The 22,984-nt window shown below is 43.4% G+C and overlaps 2 protein-coding genes across 3 annotated transcripts; both read left to right on the forward strand.

Moving 5' to 3' along the window:
* Positions 1-1,204: 1,204 nt before the first annotated feature.
* Positions 1,205-13,518, forward strand: atad5a (ATPase family AAA domain containing 5a). Of its 2 annotated transcripts, none has more exons than XM_086288998.1 (22): positions 1,205-1,572; positions 2,732-2,795; positions 2,895-4,717; positions 4,820-4,895; positions 5,000-5,146; positions 6,169-6,301; positions 6,393-6,653; positions 6,732-6,880; positions 7,079-7,229; positions 7,417-7,725; positions 7,961-8,057; positions 8,179-8,261; positions 8,344-8,480; positions 8,565-8,742; positions 8,983-9,135; positions 9,229-9,450; positions 9,534-9,598; positions 9,704-9,893; positions 10,014-10,147; positions 11,499-12,325; positions 12,425-12,583; positions 12,807-13,518. In XM_086288998.1, exons 2-22 carry the CDS (start codon positions 2,745-2,747, stop codon positions 12,883-12,885), a joined length of 5,424 nt encoding a protein of 1,807 aa, XP_086145124.1. In that variant the 5' UTR covers positions 1,205-1,572; positions 2,732-2,744; the 3' UTR covers positions 12,886-13,518. The 2 variants fall into 2 exon arrangements, with proteins under 2 accessions (XP_086145124.1, XP_086145125.1); XM_086288999.1 differs by having other exon boundaries at positions 7,420-7,725.
* Positions 13,519-13,811: 293 nt separating this feature from the next.
* adap2 (ArfGAP with dual PH domains 2) lies at positions 13,812-22,706 on the forward strand. Its single transcript, XM_086289000.1, has 11 exons — positions 13,812-14,214; positions 14,681-14,805; positions 14,910-15,001; positions 15,243-15,331; positions 15,568-15,680; positions 16,830-16,979; positions 17,090-17,173; positions 17,272-17,334; positions 17,643-17,720; positions 17,811-18,039; positions 22,355-22,706. Exons 1-11 carry the CDS (start codon positions 14,127-14,129, stop codon positions 22,381-22,383), a joined length of 1,140 nt encoding a protein of 379 aa, XP_086145126.1. The 5' UTR covers positions 13,812-14,126; the 3' UTR covers positions 22,384-22,706.
* The last annotated feature ends 278 nt before the right edge of the window (positions 22,707-22,984 follow it).

The raw sequence follows: 22,984 nt of genomic DNA on the forward strand, positions 1-22,984 counted from the left end.
TCCCCAGTCTATGTACACTAACAGGCCAGTTGCCATTTCTTTAATGTGAAGGATGTGGACGTCCTGGAGAGGGAGGAACAGAGGGACGGAGAGTAACACAGGTCATTTACATGAAAGGGAAAAGATACCTAGGCCCCTTAAGTGTACCTCTATCTCCAACTTACAATGCTGTGATTGCGTCCACTCCCCAACTCTCTGAATGGTACTCATGGTCAATCAATGGTACAATCATGAAACTGCCCATTGTTAGACATTGTTAGTTTCACCTATTATGCAAATGTACTGTTTAAAAGGTTGGGGAAACCTGCAGTCAGCTGAGAGTGAAGAAGTCACTTGGATGCGTATTGAAATGGTTCTTCCACTGAAAAAGTCCAGGAAAACAGGATCAACTTCTAGGTTTGTAATTTTTGTTTATTCTCTTTAGTGACAGGGTTTTAAATCTGTGCTAATATTAGTGTTTTCTTGGAAAAACTTACTGACAGTGGAACAGTAGGCTGTGAAAGTCTGGGTGAATATAGTTATATAAATAAAGGTAGGAAACTGAAGTTAATTTGCCTTCTTTTGGTTGTATGGGTAACAGGTTAGAGTGATGCTCAGTCGGGTCTCAAAAGACTGGATAAGCACAAAATATACCAAAGTAAACTGGTTCCTGACTCAATCATTCTTTTCAGGTCATAGAATTGTTTTGCTCTTCCTTATCCAGGTTAAATGAGCTTCAGTAACAGGGTTGCTGATATGTTTTTGGGGAAAAAACATTTATTATTCTTCATCTTTAACATATTGATGTGATGAAAAAAATGGTGTAACAATATAAAAGACACAATTATAAAATGAATTGTAATTGTTTGACATGAAATATGGTTATCAAGAAGTTGGGATAAAATGTAAAAAAAATAAAATAAAAACAGCTCCTTGATCTATTTTGTATTTTAAATATTTTGGAACCATTTTTTAACAACTAGCTTTAGCTTTTTCTCCCAATAAGTGTAATTTACACAAAAAATTATATTTTAATAGCTTTTACGTGGATGGATGGGATATAATTTTGTGAAACGTGAAATGCTCACACTAGAGGGAGCTGTCGTTATTTTACCTCTCCGTTGAAGGCGACGCCACACGCCATCTTTGTTATGGGCGGACTAGGACAGCTGATGACGGAGGCGTTTTCTTCCCTGTGATTGGTGGACTGACGCTATGCCAAAGGTCGTGTATATTTCGCGCTCTTGATTCACAACCGAACTGGCGCGCTATTGAAACAGCCGCAGTATGTGAAGAAATACGAACCTTTGGTTCGGTTTCGGAGCAGTTCGGAAAATATCCGTGTAACCTTTTAGCACTTTGCCTTCTTATATACTTGTCTGACACGCTGGTAAATGTTTGGAGCACTTCTGGGATCTGTGGGAAGCTTTTAGACTAGCATCTAGCGAAGACAGCTAGCTTGTTGTTTTACAGTAACATATTTCTTTTGGCACCAAACAGACTCACGCGATGATTTTATGTTTAGTTGTTTGTTCAGTCAGTCGTAGACGTGAATGACAAACCTTTGCAGCAAGTTCCGGTTCGGCTTCATCGGTGAGTGTTTCCTTTGTTTACGTAGTTTCTCTCTTGTGTCGCACAAAACTGGAAGTTCCTGGGCGCCATGTCAGGAATAATATCATTTTACAGCTTAGTTGTTGTTCGCGAACACCATAAGTAACAGACACGTGAGCCTAGTGTTTATCAGCCTTTTCATACTGACAGTGCTTTAGCAAAACTTCTACTTGGCTGTCGTGACATTGACAAAAAGCGCTGACAGAACACTACTTTAAAGAAAAGGAAAGGCTTTGTGTTATCACTTGTAAATACACTTAGTGTTAAAGTAATTATTAATATTTCTGAATGTAAATACCACATGCTTTTATCACAATGTCAAAACATAATAAACGCTCGTAATCCGCGCAACAAAATAAAAGGAAAACTGCTAAATCATCCAGAACATACCTGAATGCAGATGCATCATATAAAGTACAAATAACCTGCACATAGCTTTATTTTAATTGTTGATTTTCATTTCCCCCCCTTTCTTTCCCCATTGTTATTTTTCCGGGTCCTTTTTTTTTCTTGCCACCAGACTCGCTGCCTGGTGATTGTAGTGAATTTTTCACATTCAGCGACTGATTGCAACTTGCGGTGACTAAAGATTGCCCACTCACGACCAATTTGGATTGCACAGGTTGCCTAGTAGGAGGCAACCTTTTTGCAGTCAGTCTGACTTTGACTGCCTGCCATTACTCGTTTAAGGTTTGCAAATAGTTACATCTAATTTATAAACACTGACTTACTGTTGGTTATTGTAAATATTGGATATTTACAAAGTTTAACTTTGAGGTCATCATTTGCAGTTAACAAAAGGTTCAAAGATCTCAATATATGTTAATGAAATACTCGGCAAAAATAAAATAAAAACATCAAAAAGTATTGTGATAATATCATATTATGGAGTGTCTGGTGAGTCCCACCTGTAGCTTGTAGTTATTATTTTCTCTAAAAATAGTAAAGTCACAGAGGAGGAGAGACGGCTCCTTGGCAGGAATCAGTATGAGGGAAAATTAGAAAATGTCAGGTGACAGGATGGCTGGGTCTCTGGGAAAAGGAAAGTAGTTAAACTTTCACCTGAATCTCTGATGTGCCTTTGCTGATCTGTTCTTCTGCAGAGTTTTGTGTAACAGTGTTTTATTTCTTTCTGCTTTAGGTCTCGTCGGAAAATGGCTGGTGTTGTGGCTATGCCTTCTGTCATTGAGGACTTTGACAGCCAGGTGTGCTATGACACTGATTTGAGCAGCGCATCAAATGCACCAACTATTTTTAACTGCCTTGCATTTTTATCTTTGATTAAATTTGTCTTTCTTTTGCAGCCTTGCAAGAAATCTCGCAAAGATGGTGGCAGTCCTGTTGTCAAAACAATCACCAACTATTTCTCTCCTGTGCCTAAGCCTGTGGAGAAACCCTTCTCTCCTCCACGTTCCAACAACATCATGAACTACTTTAGCAAGAGGGCTCCATCCTGTAAAGTGAAAACCAGCTCACCAGAGCAAACTAAAGAAGCAGGGAGGCCTCATTTTGCAGAAAAACACAACAATTCGGAGACGGTGAAACAGCTGTCTCAGAAACGGGGTCGAAAAACCAGCAAAGCTTCAAGGAAACTTGTGGGGGCTGAAGGTGTCAGTTCCACCGAGGAGTCAAGTTGCGTGACTGTACAAGAATCCCATGAAAGCAAAGACCAGGCTGTAGATGCAGTTAAAAGTTTTGGAGTCCTTGGCAGCGATACAGCAGCTCTACTGGCCCAGGTTAGTGCTGAGAGCTGCATTCCTGCAGAAACATCAGAGAGGAATGCCACTAAGATTATCACGGATGAGCAGGCTGAGAAAGATGATGATCAGGAAGATGGTTCTAAATGTGTTGAACTTAAAACAGCACTAAACACTATTGAGTTGTCTCCGATTGTACCATCAAAGTATGAAGCAAAACAGGTTAAAACCACACCACAAAATACCAGGAAGAGGCAGCAACAAGAGGCAAAGCAGTCAGAGCCAGAGGAGAAAGAAGCAGAAACTGAGAACTCTCTCCGTGATGTAAGCACGGAGGTCAATGTTGATGAGTCTTCTCAGTTGAACAGCAGCACAGTAAGAATCTCCTTTGAGGATTTTGTGCGGAGTCAGAATCAGGATGAGGCTGAAGAGGACAGAGAAGATGAAGAAGTAAAAGATGATGACCGTAAAATAAAAATTGAGACAAAGGAAACAAACTTGGGTGAGCTGGATATTTCCAAATCTGAAGAAAACATGGTTCCTAAGGAGTCGCCATCATTTCAGGTTTCACCCCGAACTGTCACCATCCAGGCTCAAGTGCACGTCTCACCAAAACAAGAACCAAGCAAAGCAGTGGGAAAGTTGGCTTCCATCTTCAACCGGAGAAAAGGCGCGCGTAGTCCTGCAGAGAGATTCTCACCTTCTCTCGCAGAGGCTGGACAGCAGCTTCCTTCTCTGACTACCAAACGGAAATCCAACGTGGTTCTCCAGGAGGAGGATCTAGAGCTGGCAGTGCTCGAGAGCGAATCCACTCCTAAGTGCAGTGAAGTCGAGAGGAAGCAGTTCATGGCCGCTTTTAAGCAGCCCACTGCAGACTGCTCCAAATCCAAGCCTGTCAAGAGCCAAAGCAAGCAGAAGCAACCAGGAGAGCAAAGTTTGGATGCTGCTGATAAAGCTGCTGAAGCTGAAACTGAAAATCTGCTGACTGTTGAGCAAACATCTCAACCCTCTCAAGGAAAGAAAGCCACTAAGAAGAAACCAGCAAAAAAGGGGGGAAAGAAAGCTAAAGAGGGAGAGGAGACTGTGAGTGCGTCTCCTGCTGCTGCTGAGGAAGAAACGCCAAACATGACTGTTGAGGTCGAGGAGAAAAGGCCAGAGTCTCCCATCACCACATCTCCGTCCGTGCCAGCTCTGAGAAGATCCAGACGGGAGGCCGTAGTGCAGAAAACACCTGAAACCACCCCAACAAGTCCTCTCAGAAAAACCAGGAGACAAACTCAAACAAAGTCAAAGGACACTGATGTTACTGCTTTACCTCATCCTGAGGACAGCCCCATAAAGATGTCCACCCCAAAGACCCGCACGTCCAAATATGGCGTCTTTCAATCGGAGCTGATGTGCCCGCCTGACGATAAAGAGAGTCCAATCAGGTGACGCATGCTTTTTCTTTAATCTGCCTCCTGATCTTACCCATTTTTAACATAAAAATGAAAACGTGTAATGTTTTTTTTCTTCTTTTTTTTTTTTTTTAGGATGAAATTTACGCGATCCAGTAAAAATCTTTCCACATCAAAGGCTGAAGGCATAAATGCGTCTTTGCCTACTAAAGTAAGCATGGCATTTTTTATTTTGTGACCTTGGGAAAAAATACTAAACCATCATAATTGTGGTGTGAAGATAATTAAACACTTGTTCTAATTCATCCTATTCAGACATCGAGTGAGTCTAAGAAGAGAGAACAGGCCAAGAGGTTGGTGCAAAAAGCCAAAGTGATTCAGCAGAATAAAAAAACTTTGGAGAAGAGCTCTCTGAGGCGATCATCGCGAACTTCCATCAAGAGGAGCTACTGTGAAAATGAGGTAGAGTCAGTGGCAAGCGAGGAAGATGAAGTGTGTGTTAAGATGAGGCTATGAGTGAGTGGTGTTGCGTGACTGTGTAAACAAGAACTAAGGCAGACTGGTCTCAGATTACTGAGACTACAAAATTGAACGTAACTAATACACACGTGTGTTAATACACACTAAACTACACATTTATTTCTCAGTCATGTTGTGGATGTTTTCTCAGTTTGTCCTTAAGGGTCTTATGACATTATAAGACATTACTCGGAGAACATTTACATGTGAGGTTTCGATGTCGATTGCAAGTTACTTTAAGATCATCTTTATTGTCACTGACAGGAACAATGGAAGATATGTAAAATTTAAACATTTACATACAGTATAGTGCATAATTGGGCGACCGTGGCTCAGGGGGTTGGGAATCGCATCTGTAACCGGAAGGTCGCCGGTTCGATCCCTGGGCTCTCTGTCCTGGTCGTTGTGTCCCTGGGCAAGACACTTTACCCTACTTGCCTACTGGTGGTGGCCAGAGGGGCCGATGGCGCGATATGGCAGCCTCGCTTCTGTCAGTCTGCCCCAGGGCAGCTGTGGCTACAACTGTAGCTGCCTCCACCAGTGTATGAATGTGAGAGTGAATGAATAGTGGTATTGTAAAGCGCTTTGGGTGCCTTGAAAAGCGCTATATAAATCCAATCCATTATTATTATTATTATTAATTGAGTGCTCTAGTGCAGATAAAGGTGGGGATGGATCGTCAGTTCTTCATTCAAGACACATTTCACTGTGGTAGAGGTTTCAGAGGGGTCATTATTTCAAACCTATGCCATAACTTTCCACCTGAAACAAATCCTCAGTCATTAGTCACCACTGACCCAGATGTTTTTAAAATCTGGGTTTAAAAATCTGAACAGTTATCAGTCTTAATGCATCAGGCCTAAATATTACCTCGCTGTCGCCCTCATGAGTCTTTCTGGAGTAAAACTTAAAATACAACACCATAAAAAAGGCTCTCTGTGTTTTTGTTTGTTTGTGTTTGTCAGGATTCTGTCATCTGCATTGATGACCAGACTGCCTCTCCTCTCAAAGAACCTGAAAAGATGAAAACCCAGAAGCCTTTACGCAGTCTGAATGATGTTTTGGGCAAAGCCGCCCCACCTGGCAAAGCCTCTTCGGGTAGTTTTTATAGTTTCCTCTTGGCTAAAACTGTGATTTATTGATTTATTTTGTAATATCTTCTAACAGATATGTGTTTCCTTTGTTTAAGGCTCCAGAGTGGGCTCACACAGCCAAGACAAGACTGCTCGCAAGGTGTCAGCCGTGATCTCCATCTTTGATGACAGCAGCCGCGAGGGCTCGGAGAACTCGCAGGATGATGAGCATTTCAGGGCGCGCAGAGAGTTCCTGAAGAGCGGTTTGCCCGAGTCCTTTAAAAAACAGATGGCCAAGACTGCTGCCACGAAGGAGGCGTACTCTGCCTCCTGTTCCTCCTTTCAGCTAGTGACACACACCAGGCAACCACCAAACGGTAAGCAGATTCATATTCAGTAGTCGAATATCACGTTGGAGTTTTAAGGCAAAGCCTAATTTCTGTGCATACCGACAGATTGCTCTCTCTGGAGTCTGCCATGGCCCGAGTCCTCATTACTTTGTCAGCTAAAAGAGCTTTGGAGGCAAACATCCAAACCTCTGCCAGCAGTCAGCAGCTCGCTTTGTGTGAAGACTGCACCAGCCTGTCGGAGCTTTTGTAAAAGGGTACACTGTTTTAATAACCTGATCCTCAACACCCATCACTTAATATCCAGCTTTAATCCCTCCCATCTAAAGGCACATGTATAATAACAATGTTATATTTTTAAAAAAGGATGAGTTTATATGAAAATGCAAGCTTAAAACCCCCTTTTGGCTGTATTGTACTGGGATAAATAAAGAGTGGACTTGTTTTGGTTGCAGGGTTCAGGCTGGAGACCTGAGATCTCTGAAAGTGTTCGGCAGCTTCTAGTTGAGGAGTTCAGCACCAGCAACCCTCAGTTCCCTGCACAGGTGTTCATCGCTCGCTTCCTGAAGAAACGCGCTGACCATCAGAAGCAGTTTACACACTCAGGTCAGTGTCTATAAGCAGATAAGTGCAAGGACACGTGTTAAACTGCAGTAGCTGTGTGTTTTAGGGTTTAATGACAGTCTGTTTAGTCCTTTTGACTGTAATTAATGTTCGCCTTGTTTGAGTGAAAATGGGACAAATGTGCTTGTCTTGAATTATCCTGAACAAATACTGAATTTTCCTTTCTCAGAAGAAGAGGCTGTGACCAGAGATGCAGCTGAACCAGCGGGAGGGAAGAGGAAAAGAACGAGTGAAGGAGAAAATACGGCAAAGGTGGCTAAAAAGCGGCGATCCAACCATTCAGAGGAGAACGTCTCCACAGCAGAGCCAACGAAGCGTGGAGGCCGTACAAGACGATCTCAGAGATCCAGGCGAGGAGAGGAGGACGAGGCGACAGAGAAAACCAAGCCTCCACTCCATCCTGTTCCCATCCCACCTGACGATGACAGCGTGTGCATAGTAGAGGACTTGCTTTCAGGAGAGGACACTGGGAAAAAAGGTGTGGTAGCTTTTCTGTGTGTGTTCTGAATCACTGCTGTTACCTTAAAGGAGTCTGTAGTTCTTCTCAGTATATATCAGTATTTATCTGCTTTTGAGATGAAGTTTGTTTTACAGCCTGTTCTCTGCTGCCCCCAACTGGCCAAAAAAAGAAAAACAGTAATTGCAAATATAAATCCTCAGATTAAAATCTGAAACTCAGTCTGGTGTATTCTTTGTTTTGTTTTTTCCTACAGATGTGGTGAAGGAGGACGTGCTCTGGACTGACAAATATCTACCACAACACTCCAGTGACATCATAGGCAACACCGCCTCAGTGAGGAGGCTGCACAGGTGAGGAAATGCAGATGTAGATGACTCGTTTTTATAATGCTGTGCCTCTCATTTAAAAAAAAAAAAAAATCTGCACTGTATGGAGATCAAATACTGACTGTATATATTCTTTTTCGGCTAGCTGGCTGAAGGAATGGAAACTCCGTGCTGACAGAGAAGAAAGAAAAAAGCAGAAGGAGAAGAAAAAAGAGGACGGCAGCTATGGTGAGCGATAAGAACAACAATAAAAATCTTAACTACTACTTTTAGCTCTTTTAACTCTGGGGATTTTTTTTAAAATCCCCAGACTCAGACTGGGACGGTGGAGAGGACGACTCCCAGGATGGAGAGGACATGTTGTGTAACACAGTGCTGATCACAGGACCCACTGGAGTAGGAAAGACTGCTGCAGTGTATGCTTGTGCCCAGGAGCTGGGCTTCAAGGTACAGACGTGTCACGTGACTCTGATGCGATGCGTTTGCTCAATGGATACCTGGATAACTTAAGTTCCTAAATTGTCTCTTCAGGTGTTTGAGGTGAATGCTTCATCGCAGCGAAGTGGTCGTCTTATTCTGTCCCAGCTGAAAGAAGCCACTCAGTCACATCAGGTGGATAGTCAGGGGGTCAATGCCCACAAACCCACATACTTCAACAGCTATGGCACGAGCAGCAGCACCGGCTCGCTCAGGCCTGGATCTTCTCCAAGTATGTGAAAATATCACTCTCTCTTTTTTAAATTTTACATTCTGCACAATCTGCATGAGAATATTACAAGATGACTCTCTGATTCAATCAATCAATCAATCAATCTTTATTTATAAAGCACTTTTCATACAAAAAATGTAGCACAAAGTGCTTTACATAGTTAAAAGCAGCCCACCCCACCCTCCAACTCACTCCCCACACTCTCATTAACATAAATGATGTGAATACTTTGTCTTTCAGGAAAGCTGAACTCCCCTCGCAGGGTGGTTTCCTCCCCCAGGAAACCACAGTCGCCCAGAGGTGTTAAAAAAGGAAGCCTGACTCCAGTTTCTTTAGCTAAATTCTTTAAAACAGCAGCGTCCAGCACCAAGGAGCCACAAAACACTACAAAAGGTAAGCAGATGGGTACATTTTAATCTTCTTTGATGATAAAACCTGCATGAAGGGTTTTAATTGGGGACTTTATTCTTTCATTTCTTCTTCCAGCTGCTTCCAAGAAAGTTGGGAAAGCAAATGAGGCTGTCCTTCCTGTGAAATCACCACCAGCTCCCAAAGAGAAGGGCAGCGAAGAACAGAGCAAGAAGACGGCAACGTCGCTCATCCTGTTTGAAGAAGTGGATGTTATATTTGACGAGGACTCTGGATTTCTAGCTGCTATCAAGACGTTCATGACGACGACTAAGAGGCCAGTCGTCCTCACGACCAGCGGTTAGTCTTTCAGTGTGGCCTGTGCTAACGGTGTGTTTATCTACTGTTTGCATATTGAGTTTAAATGATGTTTGTTTTTGTAGATCTGGCTTTCAGCAGCATGTTTGATGGAACCTTTGAGGAGATACATTTCAAGGCCCCATCTCTGGTGAGTGGAGGGTTGTTCGGCTTGATTGTGTCGGCTCTGATGGAGTCATTCAGCCCAGCATTCATGTTTGGTTTTTTTGTTTGTTTGGTTTTTTTCCTGCTACAGTTGAACGTGAGCAGTTACCTGCAGCTGCTGTGTTTGGCTGAGGACATGAGGACGGACCCCGCGGACATCCGGTCTCTGCTCAGACTCAACGGCTGCGACATCAGGCAGAGTTTGCTGCAGCTGCAGTTCTGGACTCGCAGTGCAGGCGGCCGCCACGGGGCAAGGCCTTTAGTGCCGACGGGCAAAAATGGTAAGAAGATGATCAAGGAGAGTTTGAGCTTTTTTTTTAATACCTTCTGTTTTTGCATAATAAAATAATTTTCTGTAGCTGTGACTCGCTCTAAAAGTGTTTTCTCCCTCATTTTATTAGAAACTGAAGTAAAGCCAGAAGCTGAAGAGGCAGCAGACAAATCCACCCTGCCTCCCTGTGACACTGGCTGCACTGAGAGCAAGCTGGGCCTGCTCAATAATGGACAAGAGACAGATGTTTTGGAGCTGCTCAAGGTAAATTGTTTATTTACCACGCAGAGTGCATAACAGGCAGTCACGTCTATTAATGGATCGTGGCTCTGGTACTCAGGCAACAATTCCTGTCACTGCAGGGGCACCGAAAGTTTACTCACCGTACCTTCAGGCTGCTCATTCTTTCAAGTTAATTTTAGATGTATGGAAATACACTATCAAATAAAAGCACATTAACTGTGCACATTAGTTTGTAACTAAAGTGTGAAGCAGAACAGAAATGTCAGACTTTTAATTGTATTACACGCATTTTGTAGCTTTTCCTGCTGATAAAGAGCTCCTGTGGCCATTCATCCTGCATTAAAGTAATGAGATAATAGATTTCTATAAGTTTACACATTTACTTCTTAAAATTTAAGCCCAAAGAGTCGCAGTGACAGATTTCTTTCTGTTGAAATGCCGATTACTCCGGGATTAAATGTGTAGTTAAACCTCTGTACACTGACAGAAAGGGCAGTTTCAAACTTTAATCTTACTCAAATCAGTTTGACACCCCTGATCTGTAGTGTGGACTTAGTCAATATTATTAAAATCTCATACAGGTAATTTGGCTGCAGTGACAAACAGAAACATGAATTAACTAGTAGTAGGTTGGACATCGTTCTGTGATCTAACATTAAATTACACCAAAGGAATCTCTGATTCCAGTAGGGAAAAATGTTTTTGTGAAATCAAGGAGTGGACGATATAGGAAGAAACGCGGACTGTCGTATCGATGCTTCCTGTTAGACGCTGCAGTTAAAAGTGTCAGTAAATAAAAATCCTTCATCCTTCTTTTCCAATAAGCTGCTCTCAGTGATGACACACTTCCTAAGTAACATAACCTTAAAACCCTCCAGGAGATGCACAGTATTTTCACGTAATAAAACAAAAATATATTTCTACCTCACATGTTGTGCCTTGTAACCAGCTACCACATAACCACATCAATAATTTCCATCCCCTGTTTGCTGCTCCTCTCATATGGAGTGCCGAAAGTGAGAGCACCTTGCAACGCTTGAAGTCCTTTGTTTACATTTGGGTCACACATCACCAGCTCCTCGTATCACCTCCACGATTGATGATTTCACTCAGGAAATCATCAATCGTGACAATAAGGAGAATGATGTGCTGTGTTTAAAGGGGTGAAAATTTTATTTTGAAGAGTAGTATTGGACGCTTATATGGCCCCACACTTTGAATAATGTCTGGCTTTAACAGGAGGAAAAAGTAGACACAGTTTGTTGTTTTGAAAGTTCAAATGCTGTTATAGTTCTGCAGGACTCGCACAGCACTTTGAGCTGAGCTGGAGTTAAGCGTGTCCAGTATGACTGAGTGTGTGTTGTTTCTGCAGAGCCACAGTCTGGTGGAGGAGCCCAGTTGTTGGGAGCTGCTGACGGACTGCAAACGACGTGGAGTCGACTTGCTCTACTCGAACATGGAGCTCCTTTTACCTCTGCCGCTCACACATCTGACTACCTCTACCCGCAACCCAGAGCAGTGCGCTTCTGTATCGCAAGACCAGCCTTCTGCCAGTCCGAAAGAGCAACCGTCATCCACGCTGCTATCGACAGAGTCAGCTGATTGCTCAGACAGCAACAGTCCAGTCAAAATGTCTAACAGGATGAGGAAGAACAAGAGGAGACACCATCTACCTGACCAAGCTGGAGCTAACTCTGACTCAGACTCAGAAGATAGATTTCTTTCTCTCTGTAAGCCTCAGAACGCTCCTCAGGCCAAAGAGAAAGTCAAAGCTTCAGAAAGGGCTAAAAGGAAGCCGCTGACTCCTGAGGAGCGCTTAAAAAGCCTCCCAGTGTCACAGTGTCTGGAATCAATAGCAGACTTCTTAGACAGCATGTCCTACATGGACTCGTTGCTCGACAGGGCTGACAGTCACAGAGGTCTGTCATCTGTAAGTGTGGTCATAAAAGATGGGATGACAGACGAGTCAAGTGTGGAGGCTGAAAGAGGGAGCTCGATGACAGCAACTGGCCTGGAGATCCAGGCGGCGGTCGAGGCTCTGAGCTTCCGCAAGTTCCGGGTATCAGCAGAGGAGGCTTTGGAGAGAACACGACAGCTGGAAGGGGAGCTGGCCAAAGAGGCTGCAGAAGAGCTCAGCCTCCCCGTGGCTGCTCATCGTGAATGTTTCAGCTTCACACAGGACGGGCCCTCAGAGCCACAGTGAGTTTGGACCCCGAGAAAATGCCACGTTGCCCAACAAACGTGTAAAAGTAGTTTCAATGGTTTTAGCTGACGTTGATGTCCGGTGTTGCTTTCCAGGTTGGTCGAGCGGAGGAGAGAAGTGATGGAGAGTCTGATGCTGAAAGGAGTGTTTGGTACACTTGGCAACAGTCCACCAGCTGCTCTGGACTATTTACCAATCATGCGCTGCATCTGCAGATCCGAGAAGCTTAAGGAGCAAGGCAAAGTTAAGCGAAGGTGAGGACAGAATTGCTGCTCCTTCAGCCGGTCAGCGGTGGCGGGTTTGGATTTGAACCGTTGGCAGGATGTGGTAAAGATGACGGCGGTGGTAGTGAGGTTTCATTTTGTCACATTTGAATATGAGGCTACAAATAAATAAAATAAAACGTGGTGCATTAATGCAATTCATTTATATGAGTCCACAGATAATGCTGAGCTGTTTATTTTCTGCCTCCTCCAGGTTTCTGCACTACCTCGACGCGATCCACTTGGGTCTCGAAAAAAGGACTCTACAGCTGCTCGCTGAAGATTTCCCCTAAAACAACAAAGACGACCAGACTGGACTCCACAGTCACACACAGGCCTTCAATAAGTACTCTCTGGCTCTCAGAAGGACTGGTGTACAGATCTAAATAAGTGTGTGTCATCCTCTGAGATGGTGACAGAGCACACGGTCAGAGGCGTGTGAGCACAGAGGACCGCTTCCACATTGGTACCAACATAGAGGCGACTGAATAGTAAAGATTTAATCTGAGCTAAAGGACGGACAACTAACTAACCTCACTTGTGTCATCTTTTGGTGCTCTAAAAACTAAAATTTTACAATTTTGTCATCTTTATATTTTTGTACAGTAGTGCTCTATAGGGATGCGTATCGGTGGTTTTTATTTTGCAAAGTGCTGTTTTTATGAAGTAAAAAAAATTTTCTTCTTCTTCTTACTAAGCCCCTGGGGTCCCTCGTGTGTGGGTGTGTGCAAAATATAATTTGTAAGTTACTGAATTGAAGTGCACATGCATGTCTGGCAGCTTCAGATGTCTGCAGCCAGCACATCTTTCTGCACAATAACTTACAATTAAAGGAATGAAGAAAAAAAAAAAAAAAAAACTTCACATGCTCCATGCTTTACACCACATGTAAGAGATTAACATGTAAAATAAATCTTGCTTCTGTATTTGTGTAAATTGTCACTGATTTATTTCTTTTATTATTTTTTTGGTTCATACAGTTAATAAAGACGTGCAGCTCTTGATCCAAAGCTTACTGTGACATCTTCAGTAATTTTGCTGTGTTTAATGCTTTAAATATGGACACTTTCTTCACCACAGTGGGGATTTCCTTACACAGCAATAAACGTTTCTCATCCAAACAAGCCTAATGGTGTCATAAATCTGCTAAATTTAACAGGCTTCCGTGTAAATTGGCAGCGCGCTCGCATCTGCGCGGCGGGCAGACCGGTTTGTGGTTAGTTTCCTCTTTACCTTCATCACAGAGAGCAGCAGGGGTGCTCTGTGCACAAAGGTGCATTGTTTTAAAAAAAAAAAAAAAATCAAAGGGAGCACCCTCTGTGACAAGCTCGCAGCTGGACGCGCTCCAGAGGGAGGAGGGTGGAGGTCCGCTTCGCGCTGAGGCATCCAAAACTCTTCTGTCGCAAGTTCCACTTTTTCTTTCTTTTTAAATTTTTTTTCTTAGTCGCCTTTTGTTGTTTGTCGCACCATGTGACCGCCACGCTCAAGTTCAACCGCGGGATCCATCAGTGTATGAGCCTGACTGTGCAGAGAAATGGCAAACCGTGAGCGGAACAAAAAGATTTTACTGGAACTGGTGAAACAGTCAGACAACAGCCGGTGCGCTGACTGCGGCGAGCCCGGTAAGCAAATATATAAACGTTGGTACGTTTGTTATCGAAATAAAGTGAGGCGCGGATCCGAATTTGATGTGCGGGTACTACTCAGAGGCCTCGAGATGTTCAGATTTGATTTATTTTCATGCAGTTTAACCGGTTTGTTAATGTTATTTATGAGGCTTGAAAAGACTGTTGCTCTGCGTGAACGCGTGCACCCTGAAGCATGTCCGTCACGGCTAAAGCTTGGTGATGGGCTGACATTGAGGGGCTGAAAAGGGTTTCCTGTTTTTGAACTTGAAAACTTAATACTTAAAAACTCAAAAGTCACTTTCCCGGGCATAGATGAGGCCTAATTGTGAACTAAACATTTACAGATTTCAGTGGAAATCTTAAATGATTGATTAGATTTTTTATATGTTCTTAACCTCCTAATAGAGTGGCGGGAAGAAGTATTTATCTGAGTCATGTCTCTTCTTCTCACCTCTCCCAGAACCGGACTGGGCCTCCTACAAGTTGGGGATTTTTGTGTGTCTGAACTGCTCCGGGATCCACCGCAGCCTGTCCAGCCATGTCAAATCTATCAGGCTGGACTTCTGGGAGGACAAACTAGTAGAGGTGATCACTGTTTTATCAGTCACCCACCTCTATTTGTGCTGTATCAGACTGTGTCTGTGTGTAATCCTAATGTGTGTGTGTATGTTTATTCTGGGGGATGGAAGTTCATGGAATCCAATGGCAATGCCAGGGCCCAGGCTCAATATGAGAAAGCTGTTCCACCGTACTACTATCGACCCCAGCGGGAAGACTGCAAGTAGGTCTTTTCCAGGATGATGATATTTACCAGCCTCTGTCGCCATGGCAGAATCCTTTATGTGTAATACCAGACTGCTGACAAGGCAGAGCCACAAAGTAGAGAAGTGAGAGCTTCTGGCTGTAGAAGAGAAATATAGATGAATTTCTGCTGCTAAATCAAGCTTCAATGATTCAGGTTTTTGTAAGAACACATTGCTATTGAACAGTGAATGCTTTTATATTTTCACTTTGATCCACAGTATCCTCAGGGAGCAGTGGATCCGTGCTAAATACGAGAGGAAGGAGTTCACAGGAGAGACCAAGTATCCACCGCTTCCATACACCACAGGTGACTTTTTTAACGATTTACTTATGAACTCTTTGGGGCTCACATTCTTGTCAGTATCGGGGTAAAGGAAAACCTGTTCTTTGCATGCAGAACTGTGCCAGAAAAACCCGTTCTTTGCACAATGAACCATCCAGGAAGTGAAATCTAGCCACTGTCTCTTTGAGCAACCAGAAGGTTTTCATTTTAAGTGAAACCTTTTTTCTTATTCCCCTGTGACTCTCTTGGATTCATACTAGGGTTCTATGAAGGAATACTGTTGAAGAAAGGCAAAGACAACACACAGTTTCTGAAGAGAAAGTTCGTGCTGTCGGAGAGAGAATTCACCCTGAGCTACTACAACAAAGAAGATGTGAGTTCCCTGCAGCTTTGACACAGTTACACCACCCGCTAGAACATGAATCACCAAGAGCGATGACCCTTAAATACTGCAAGATGTGTAGTTATTATGGCATAATCATTGCTTGTGTTGAAGAAATTAGATCTTGTATCTAAGCTCTTTGTTTATCTTTTGCACACACAGCTTCAAATGTTTCTTCAAAGATCTATTGTAAGCAGAAAAGCCACCTTAGAATGAGTCAATCAGTTTCCTATAGCTTCACATACACCAGCAACTATAAAGGCAACGGTCACCATTTACTGGAGGAAATTCAGCTAATTTGGTTTTAGTTTTACCGCTAAAGGTCAAACAAGGAGATTTTTGGTACTCGTCCACAGATGCTTATCAGATTATCAGGTTATTACCATAATCAGCCATCTGCCATGGCCAGCTGAGGTGAAAGGAGGGAAATGGGATAAAAGACACACTGTGGAAGCAATAGTCTTATCTTAGGATTTATTTGACTAATTTCACTTCGATATATGGTGGATGTTTCCATCTGAAATTCATAAACTTGGATGGCTCACAACAAGATAACGGCAGCAATAATAAGAAGTTGCACACATGAAGTGTCCCTTACACATTACGGGGCCTTATCTATATTATTTGCATCTGCATTGAATCCATGTGGAGCCTATGACATAAGCCTATTCAACTGGTCAACGCCACAGATAAACCTGAGCAGCTGTGATAATGGCGACATGCTGTTACATTTCTAGAGAGGAGCGTGTCCGGTTAAGGCGTAGAGTTTCAGAAGAGTTTTAATGCAATTCGTTTCACTATAGCTCTCATAAACGTAAAAGAAAGTTAAAAAAGAACTAGAGGAAAAGTGAGAAGATCACTAAAGTAATTTGGATTCATCCTCTGGGCATCATGAATGTCTGTGCTCCAACTGATGCTGAGCAGTTTCGATCTAAGTGACATTGAGCCAGTTTTTCCAGCAACAACAGCTGTATAAACTGGATGCCTTCCTGTTATGCCTCCCTCTGGGCTTCAACCAGGGATCCTTCACTTTTTATGCGCCTGTGGTAATCACCACTTGCAGCCAGCATGGCTCAGACAAGTGTAAAAACAGCAGCACAAAGCCTCCAAATCTGAACTGCCCTTGTGTATTTGTTACAGGAGTCTAAAGGCCCCAAAGCTGTAATATCCATCAAGGACCTGAACGCCACCTTTCAGCCAGAGAAGATCGGCCATCCTAACGGACTGCAGATCACCTACCAAGACGGGGATCACACCAGGAACCTCTACGTTTATCATGAGCGTTCTGAAGTCAGTCGACATGATCGTCTATAGCATCAATATTAACACCTGGTAGGTCTCATATACTTGTTTTGAGGTTCTAATAGAATCTCAAAGTTTTTGTTTTTGCTTTACTTCAGGAAATAGTCACATGGTACAACGCGATTCGAGCCGCTCGCTATGCGTACTTGAAGACGGCCTACCCGACAGGAAGCGATGAAGAAGTAAGTGTCAAACTATTTCATTTTAAGCCAGCTGTATGTCAGTTTTTAGCTTGTATATTTTAGTATTTGACATGTTTACTGTCTTGTGTCTTCATCAGCTGTTACCAATGATAACAAGAAACTACCTCAAAGAGGGTTACATGGAAAAGACGGGGCCTATGGTGAGCTCACTGAAGTCACTCGAGCGTCATTTGCACGCCTATATTATTTCTCTTCTACTTTGATTTTTACTCACACTCACCAGCAAACTTGTTTGTGACTACATTATGTGTGATCAGTACATCTGAATGTGTTTCTGTTCCTCTTTTAGACTCTGACTCACATGTGCGTGCAGCTCGAATCTTTTTTCTTTTTTAAGAATCAGTTTGTGCGATAGGAGGTTTTGAGGAAATGAAGTCTGATGAGCACATTTTTCAAATGCACATTTTATTTTTGAAATCAAATGCTTTTTATTTTATTTTGTACGCAGCAAACAGAGTCATTCAAAAGGAGGTGGTTCATTTTAGACTCTCAAAACAGGAAGTTGCTCTACTTCAAAGGCCATCTGGTGAGGACACTACCTCTTTTTTCCATCTCACTCTAACCCCACACTGTACACCTATGAAGTATGTGAGTCACGTGCTTTTTCTTGTTGTAGGATGCAGAGGAGCTAGGGGCCATTTTTATCGGCACAGAGTGCAAAGGTTACTCGGTTAGGGAGTGTGTCCCGCTGAACGCCCGGGGAAACAAGTGGAAGTGCGGATTGATGGTGGAAACGCCCGAGCGACAGTTCGTCTTCATGTGCGAGCAGGAGAGGGACCAGAGGGAGTGGCTGGAAGCGCTCAGGAAGGTTTTGTCCAGACCCATGTCACCCCAGGATTATACCAGTAAGCAAGACTTCAGTGTGCTTTAAATATGCTGGTGCCCAATTTTCCATATTATTTTTCTTTGTATTCAAAGGAAAACTTGAACTCCATTAACTAAATACCGTACATGGCCACTATTTAATCCTCCACAGGCACAACCCATAACCATCACCCCATTTTACAGAAACGTTTGGACACTGTGGAAATTATCAGTAAAAGCAGAATGACATATTTTGCACAAATTTAAAATCTTATCTCTTATCTATGATGTTGAAACTGGGAAAATGTGTTGGGTTTTGCTCATTTTGAATTTAATGGCAGGAGCACATTTTAAAAAAAGTTGGGCGAGGGGGATTAAATAACTTGAAAAAGTTGTGTAATGCTGTAAAACAAACATCTGATGGAGAGTGATGACAGTAAATAGTTTAAAATACTATTTATTGTCTATTTAATCCATTACTGACCATTTAATCCAGGGGTGGGCAACTCCAGGCCTCGAGGGCCGGAGTCCTGCAGGTTTTAGATCTCACCTTGGGTCAACACACCTGAATCACATGATTAGTTCATTACCAGGCCTCTGGAGAACTTCAGGACATTTTGAGGAGCTAATTTAGCCATTTAAAATCAGCTGTGTTGGTTCAAGGACACATCTAAAACCTGCAGGACACTGGCCCTCGAGGCCTGGAATTGCACACCGCTGATTTAATCCATCATTGGGATTGTTTCCAGTCCCTATAAGGCAGGGGTGGACAACTCCAGGCCTCGAGGGCCAGTGTGGCTGAAAACCTATATTGCATGACCATTATCTTTAGGTCCAGTCATGATTCTGGTCACGCTTTATGGTTTTCTCACTGCTGCGCACAAAAATGCAATTTTGCCTTTTTCCTTTTAGATTAGATTAGATTAGATAGAACTTTATTAATCCCTCGGGTGGGTTCCTCTGGGAAATTCGATTTCCAAAAAAGCACAGCACCGACAGAAGTTACAGAGTTATACACACACACATATATATAAATACAGAGACAATATAAATAAAATATACGAAGGGGATAAATAGAATAAATAGGAATAAAAATAAAAATACAAGTGAATTGCACATTTCAAGTATTGAGTCTATTGCACCGTTGACTATTTACAAAAGTATTGCACAAGGTATTGCACAGTGAGGTGAAGAGGCACTACAGCTTAGTTGTTCCCTCCTTTGTCCTCCTGTTTCCTCTCCCCTCCAGAGAGGAGTTAAACAGTTTGATGGCGTGTGGGACAAAGGAGTTTTTAAGTCTGTTAGTTCTTGTCTTTGGGAGAAGCAACCTGTCACTGAACAGACTCTTCTGATTGTTTATGGCCGTGTGCAGAGGATGCCTGGCATTGTCCATAATGTCCATCAGTTTCTTTAATGTCCTTTTCTCTGCCACTGTCACCAGAGTGTCCAGCTTCATGCCGACCACAGAGCCAGCCCTCCTGATCAGTTTCTCCAGCCTGGATGAGTCCTTCTTTGCTGTGCTGCTCCCCCAGCACACCACAGCATAGAAAAGTACTCCAGCAACCACCGACTGGTAAAACATCCTCAGGAGCTTCCTGCAGATGTTAAAAGACCTCAGCCTCCTGAGGAAGTACAGTCGGCTTTGGGCTTTTTTATACAGGTGCTCTGTGTTGCATGACCAGTCCAGTTTATTGTCCACCCACAGCCCGAGGTACTTGTACTTGTTGACCACCTCCACCTCCTCCCCCTCTATCTGAACCGGCAGTGGGCCTTCTCTGGACCTCCCGAAGTCCACAACCAGTTCCTTAGTCTTTGAGGTGTTGAGTTGCAGGTGGTTTGTGTGACTCCATGCGACAAAGTTCCTCACCAGACTTCTGTACTCCTCTTCCTGATCATCCCAGATACACCCCATGATGGCTGTGTCGTCTGCAAACTTCTGAATATGGCATAATTCAGAGTTGTAGCAGAAGTCAGAGGTGTACAGGGTGAAGAGAAGAGGGGACAGCACAGTTCCCTGTGGTGCTCCTGTGCTGCTGACCACTGTGTCAGACGTGATGTCCTTCAGCCTGACGTACTGTGGTCTGTCGGTGAGGTAGTCGGAGATCCAAGCCACCAGGCAGGGGTCCACCTCCATCCTGTTCAGTTTTTCCTGAAGCATACAGGGCCGGATGGTATTAAAGGCACTGGAAAAGTCAAGAAACAGGATCCTGACCGTGCCTTTTCCCCCATCCAGGTGTGAGTGGGCTCTATGTAGGAGGTACAGGATGGCATCCTCCACTCCGACACCCACCTTGTATGCAAACTGTAGTGGGTCCTGGGCATGTTGTACCTGTGGTCGGAGGAGGTTGAGGAAGAGCCGCTCTAGAGTCTTCATAAGATGTGACGTCAGTGCCACCGGTCGGAAGTCATTCAGCTCATTGGGCCGGTTCTTTTTGGGGACCGGGACGATGCAGGATGTCTTCCATAGGGCGGGCACTCTCCCCAGTCGCAGACTGAGGTTGAAGACTCGTTGTAGCGGCTCCCCAAGTTCAGCAGCACACGCCTTTAGCATCCTAGGACACACCTTGTCTGGGCCTGCTGCCTTTCTGGGGCGAAGCTTCCTCAGTTGCCTCCTGACCTGATCCACTGTGACACTGGGAGATGTTTGGGAAGAGGGGAGGGGGGGAGATGTCTTGCTGCTGAGAGAAGGATTGGAGGAGGGGGGTGTCATGGTGTCAGGAAGGGGGGGAAGCGAGGGAGGTAGGAGAGTGGGGATTGGACTCTGTAGTGAGGGTGAGGGTGGGGGGGTTGTGGGCTGGTCAAACCTGTTGAAGAAGTTGTTGAGTTCGTTTGCCTTCTCCACAGTCCCCCCCCCACTGTGCTTTTCTTGGTGTTGTGGCCTGTGATGGTTTTCACACCATTCCAGACCTCCCTCATATTGTTCCTCTCCAACTTCTGCTCCACCTTCCTCCTGTAGGTGTCCTTTGCTTCCCTCAGGCAGCGTTTCACCTCCCGCTGTGCTGCTTTCATCTCCTCCTTCACTTTGCTCCTGAAAGCCTTCTTCTTCATGTTGAGGACAGCTTTGACTTCCTGTGTTACCCACGGTTTGTTATTAGGATAACACCGTACCGTCTTAGCAGGGGCGACTGTGTCCACACAAAAGTTGTACTTTGTGAAGAAAAAAAATTTTATACTTCAGGAACATTGCCACCTTCTCTGGACCTTAGTTTTTTAAGGCATCACTCACCCAGGCCTAGAGACCGATTGGCCAACCAATGGTCACTAGGGAAAAATGTGTATCCCCTCCCTGATTGGCGAGTAGTTGCTAGGTGACACACTCACAATGAAGGATCTGCACTAAAAATCTCTTCATGATTGTTCTGGTTGCTAGCACATGGACTTGCAGGGATGACATTTTGTTTGATAAGTGTTGCTAACTACTGGCTGAGCTGCAGTGAAACTTAAAAAAGTGCAACACAAACTGGAAATGGAGAACTTTCACTTTCAAAAATTCCAGCTTTACTGCTTCAACCAGTTCCATTACAGTAGTGCAACCTTTACTCTGAAGGTGAAGGGTCTCCGTTCAAAAGCTTGCATCTCTGTTGGTATGGAGGCACATCAGTGTCCATGGAATTGGTAGCTTGCGCATCTAGAAAGGCAGCATTAATGCTGAAAATACATACAGGTTTTAGAGCAGGGGTGGGGGAACTCCAGGCCTAAATGGCCAGTGTCCTGCAGGCTTTAGATATCACCCTGGTCAACACACCTGACCACCCTTGAGGCCTGGACTTCCCCCACCCCTGTTTTAGTGCAACACATGCTCCCATCCAGTATGCTAAACCACATACTGCTCAGTTTAAAGATTCATTATCTATTGTGTTCTACTGTGAATAAAATATGTGTTTAAGTTGATATTTCCAAATCATTTGAATCTGTTTTTATTTATATTTCACACAGCACACTCCCATCTACTTTTTTAACTAGGGTTATATTTGGTTTCAATGAAGGAACCTTGACATGTATTTACTTAAGATATAGTGTGCAGCAGCAAGACACATGCTGTCTGTAGCTGTTTCTGTCTGTCCGAGAAGAGGCAGAGAGAAAAAAAGCATCTTGTGTTATCACAGTTACAGTATGTATTTTTGGCCTTGTTTAGCACATTCAGATATGGTGTTGGTACGTTTTTAGGTAATATTTTAAGCCCTTAGTTGGCATGCTTATCCTCTAAATGTAGCTCGTAACAGTGCAAAAGCAAAGTGCCTCAAGCAATCTGGCCTCCCTGCTACAGCTTTAATATACATATATAATCATTTATAGAAAGCTGTAGTAGCTGATCGTTAGTGTGTTAAGCTCTAATGATATTCTTTCTCATTCCAGCTGAAGCCGTCATGAAGTATAAGCGATGATCGATGAAGCTGCGAGCGAGAGAACAGACCTGCTGCCGGCTGCACTGACTCTCAGTACTGACTGATTCATGCTGTGCAGAGCATTAAAAGGCTTCAGTACGCTCACTTCAACTGACACTGTTTCTAATGCTAAAATAAGGCCTCACATGTGTTTATCATTATACATAAAATGCATTCTGCTGTTAAACACCTGATCAGCATTGATATATCACTGGGTACACCCATGCTGTATATGAATGTATTTCAAAATTTTAATAAATTTATTTTGGATATTTAATGAGTGGATACATTTATATTTGAAAGTGAAGATGCTACATGACACTATGGCCACAAAATAAATGTCTTTTTTTTTGAATGGTGTCTTTTTTGCAAGGTTTTTTTTCCCATGTGCAGACAAATTGCAAACACTTATTAGAAATGATGCTAATGAATCAAGATTATGTCACAATATCACAGCTTTTTAAATTAATGCCATTTTGGTGTTTGCTCTTTCTTGTTCCTCAATTATTTTTTATTTATTTATTTTTTAACTGAAAAATTTCTCATGCTGCCTTTAGGGGTCGCCAAAGCGGACCATCTGCATCCATCTCTGTCACACCAA

This window comes from Aulonocara sp. 'chitande type north' Nkhata Bay, linkage group LG4 (genome assembly GCF_057382095.1).
Source record: "Aulonocara sp. 'chitande type north' Nkhata Bay isolate Kocher_YH1m ecotype deep benthic linkage group LG4, A_spYH_male_GT1.1, whole genome shotgun sequence".
Classification (NCBI taxonomy): domain Eukaryota; kingdom Metazoa; phylum Chordata; class Actinopteri; order Cichliformes; family Cichlidae; genus Aulonocara; species Aulonocara sp. 'chitande type north' Nkhata Bay.

Coding starts and splice junctions, on each gene's coding strand:
- atad5a (XM_086288998.1), top strand. CDS start 2,745: ATGGCTGGTGTTGTGGCTATGCCTTCTGTCATTGAGGACTTTGACAGC. Junction 10,148..11,498: donor ATGTTTTGGAGCTGCTCAAG/GTAAATTGTTTA, acceptor TTGTTTCTGCAG/AGCCACAGTCTGGTGGAGGA. Junction 12,326..12,424: donor GACGGGCCCTCAGAGCCACA/GTGAGTTTGGAC, acceptor GTTGCTTTCCAG/GTTGGTCGAGCGGAGGAGAG.
- adap2 (XM_086289000.1), top strand. CDS start 14,127: ATGGCAAACCGTGAGCGGAACAAAAAGATTTTACTGGAACTGGTGAAA. Junction 17,174..17,271: donor CGACAGGAAGCGATGAAGAA/GTAAGTGTCAAA, acceptor TGTCTTCATCAG/CTGTTACCAATGATAACAAG. Junction 18,040..22,354: donor GTCACCCCAGGATTATACCA/GTAAGCAAGACT, acceptor TTCTCATTCCAG/CTGAAGCCGTCATGAAGTAT.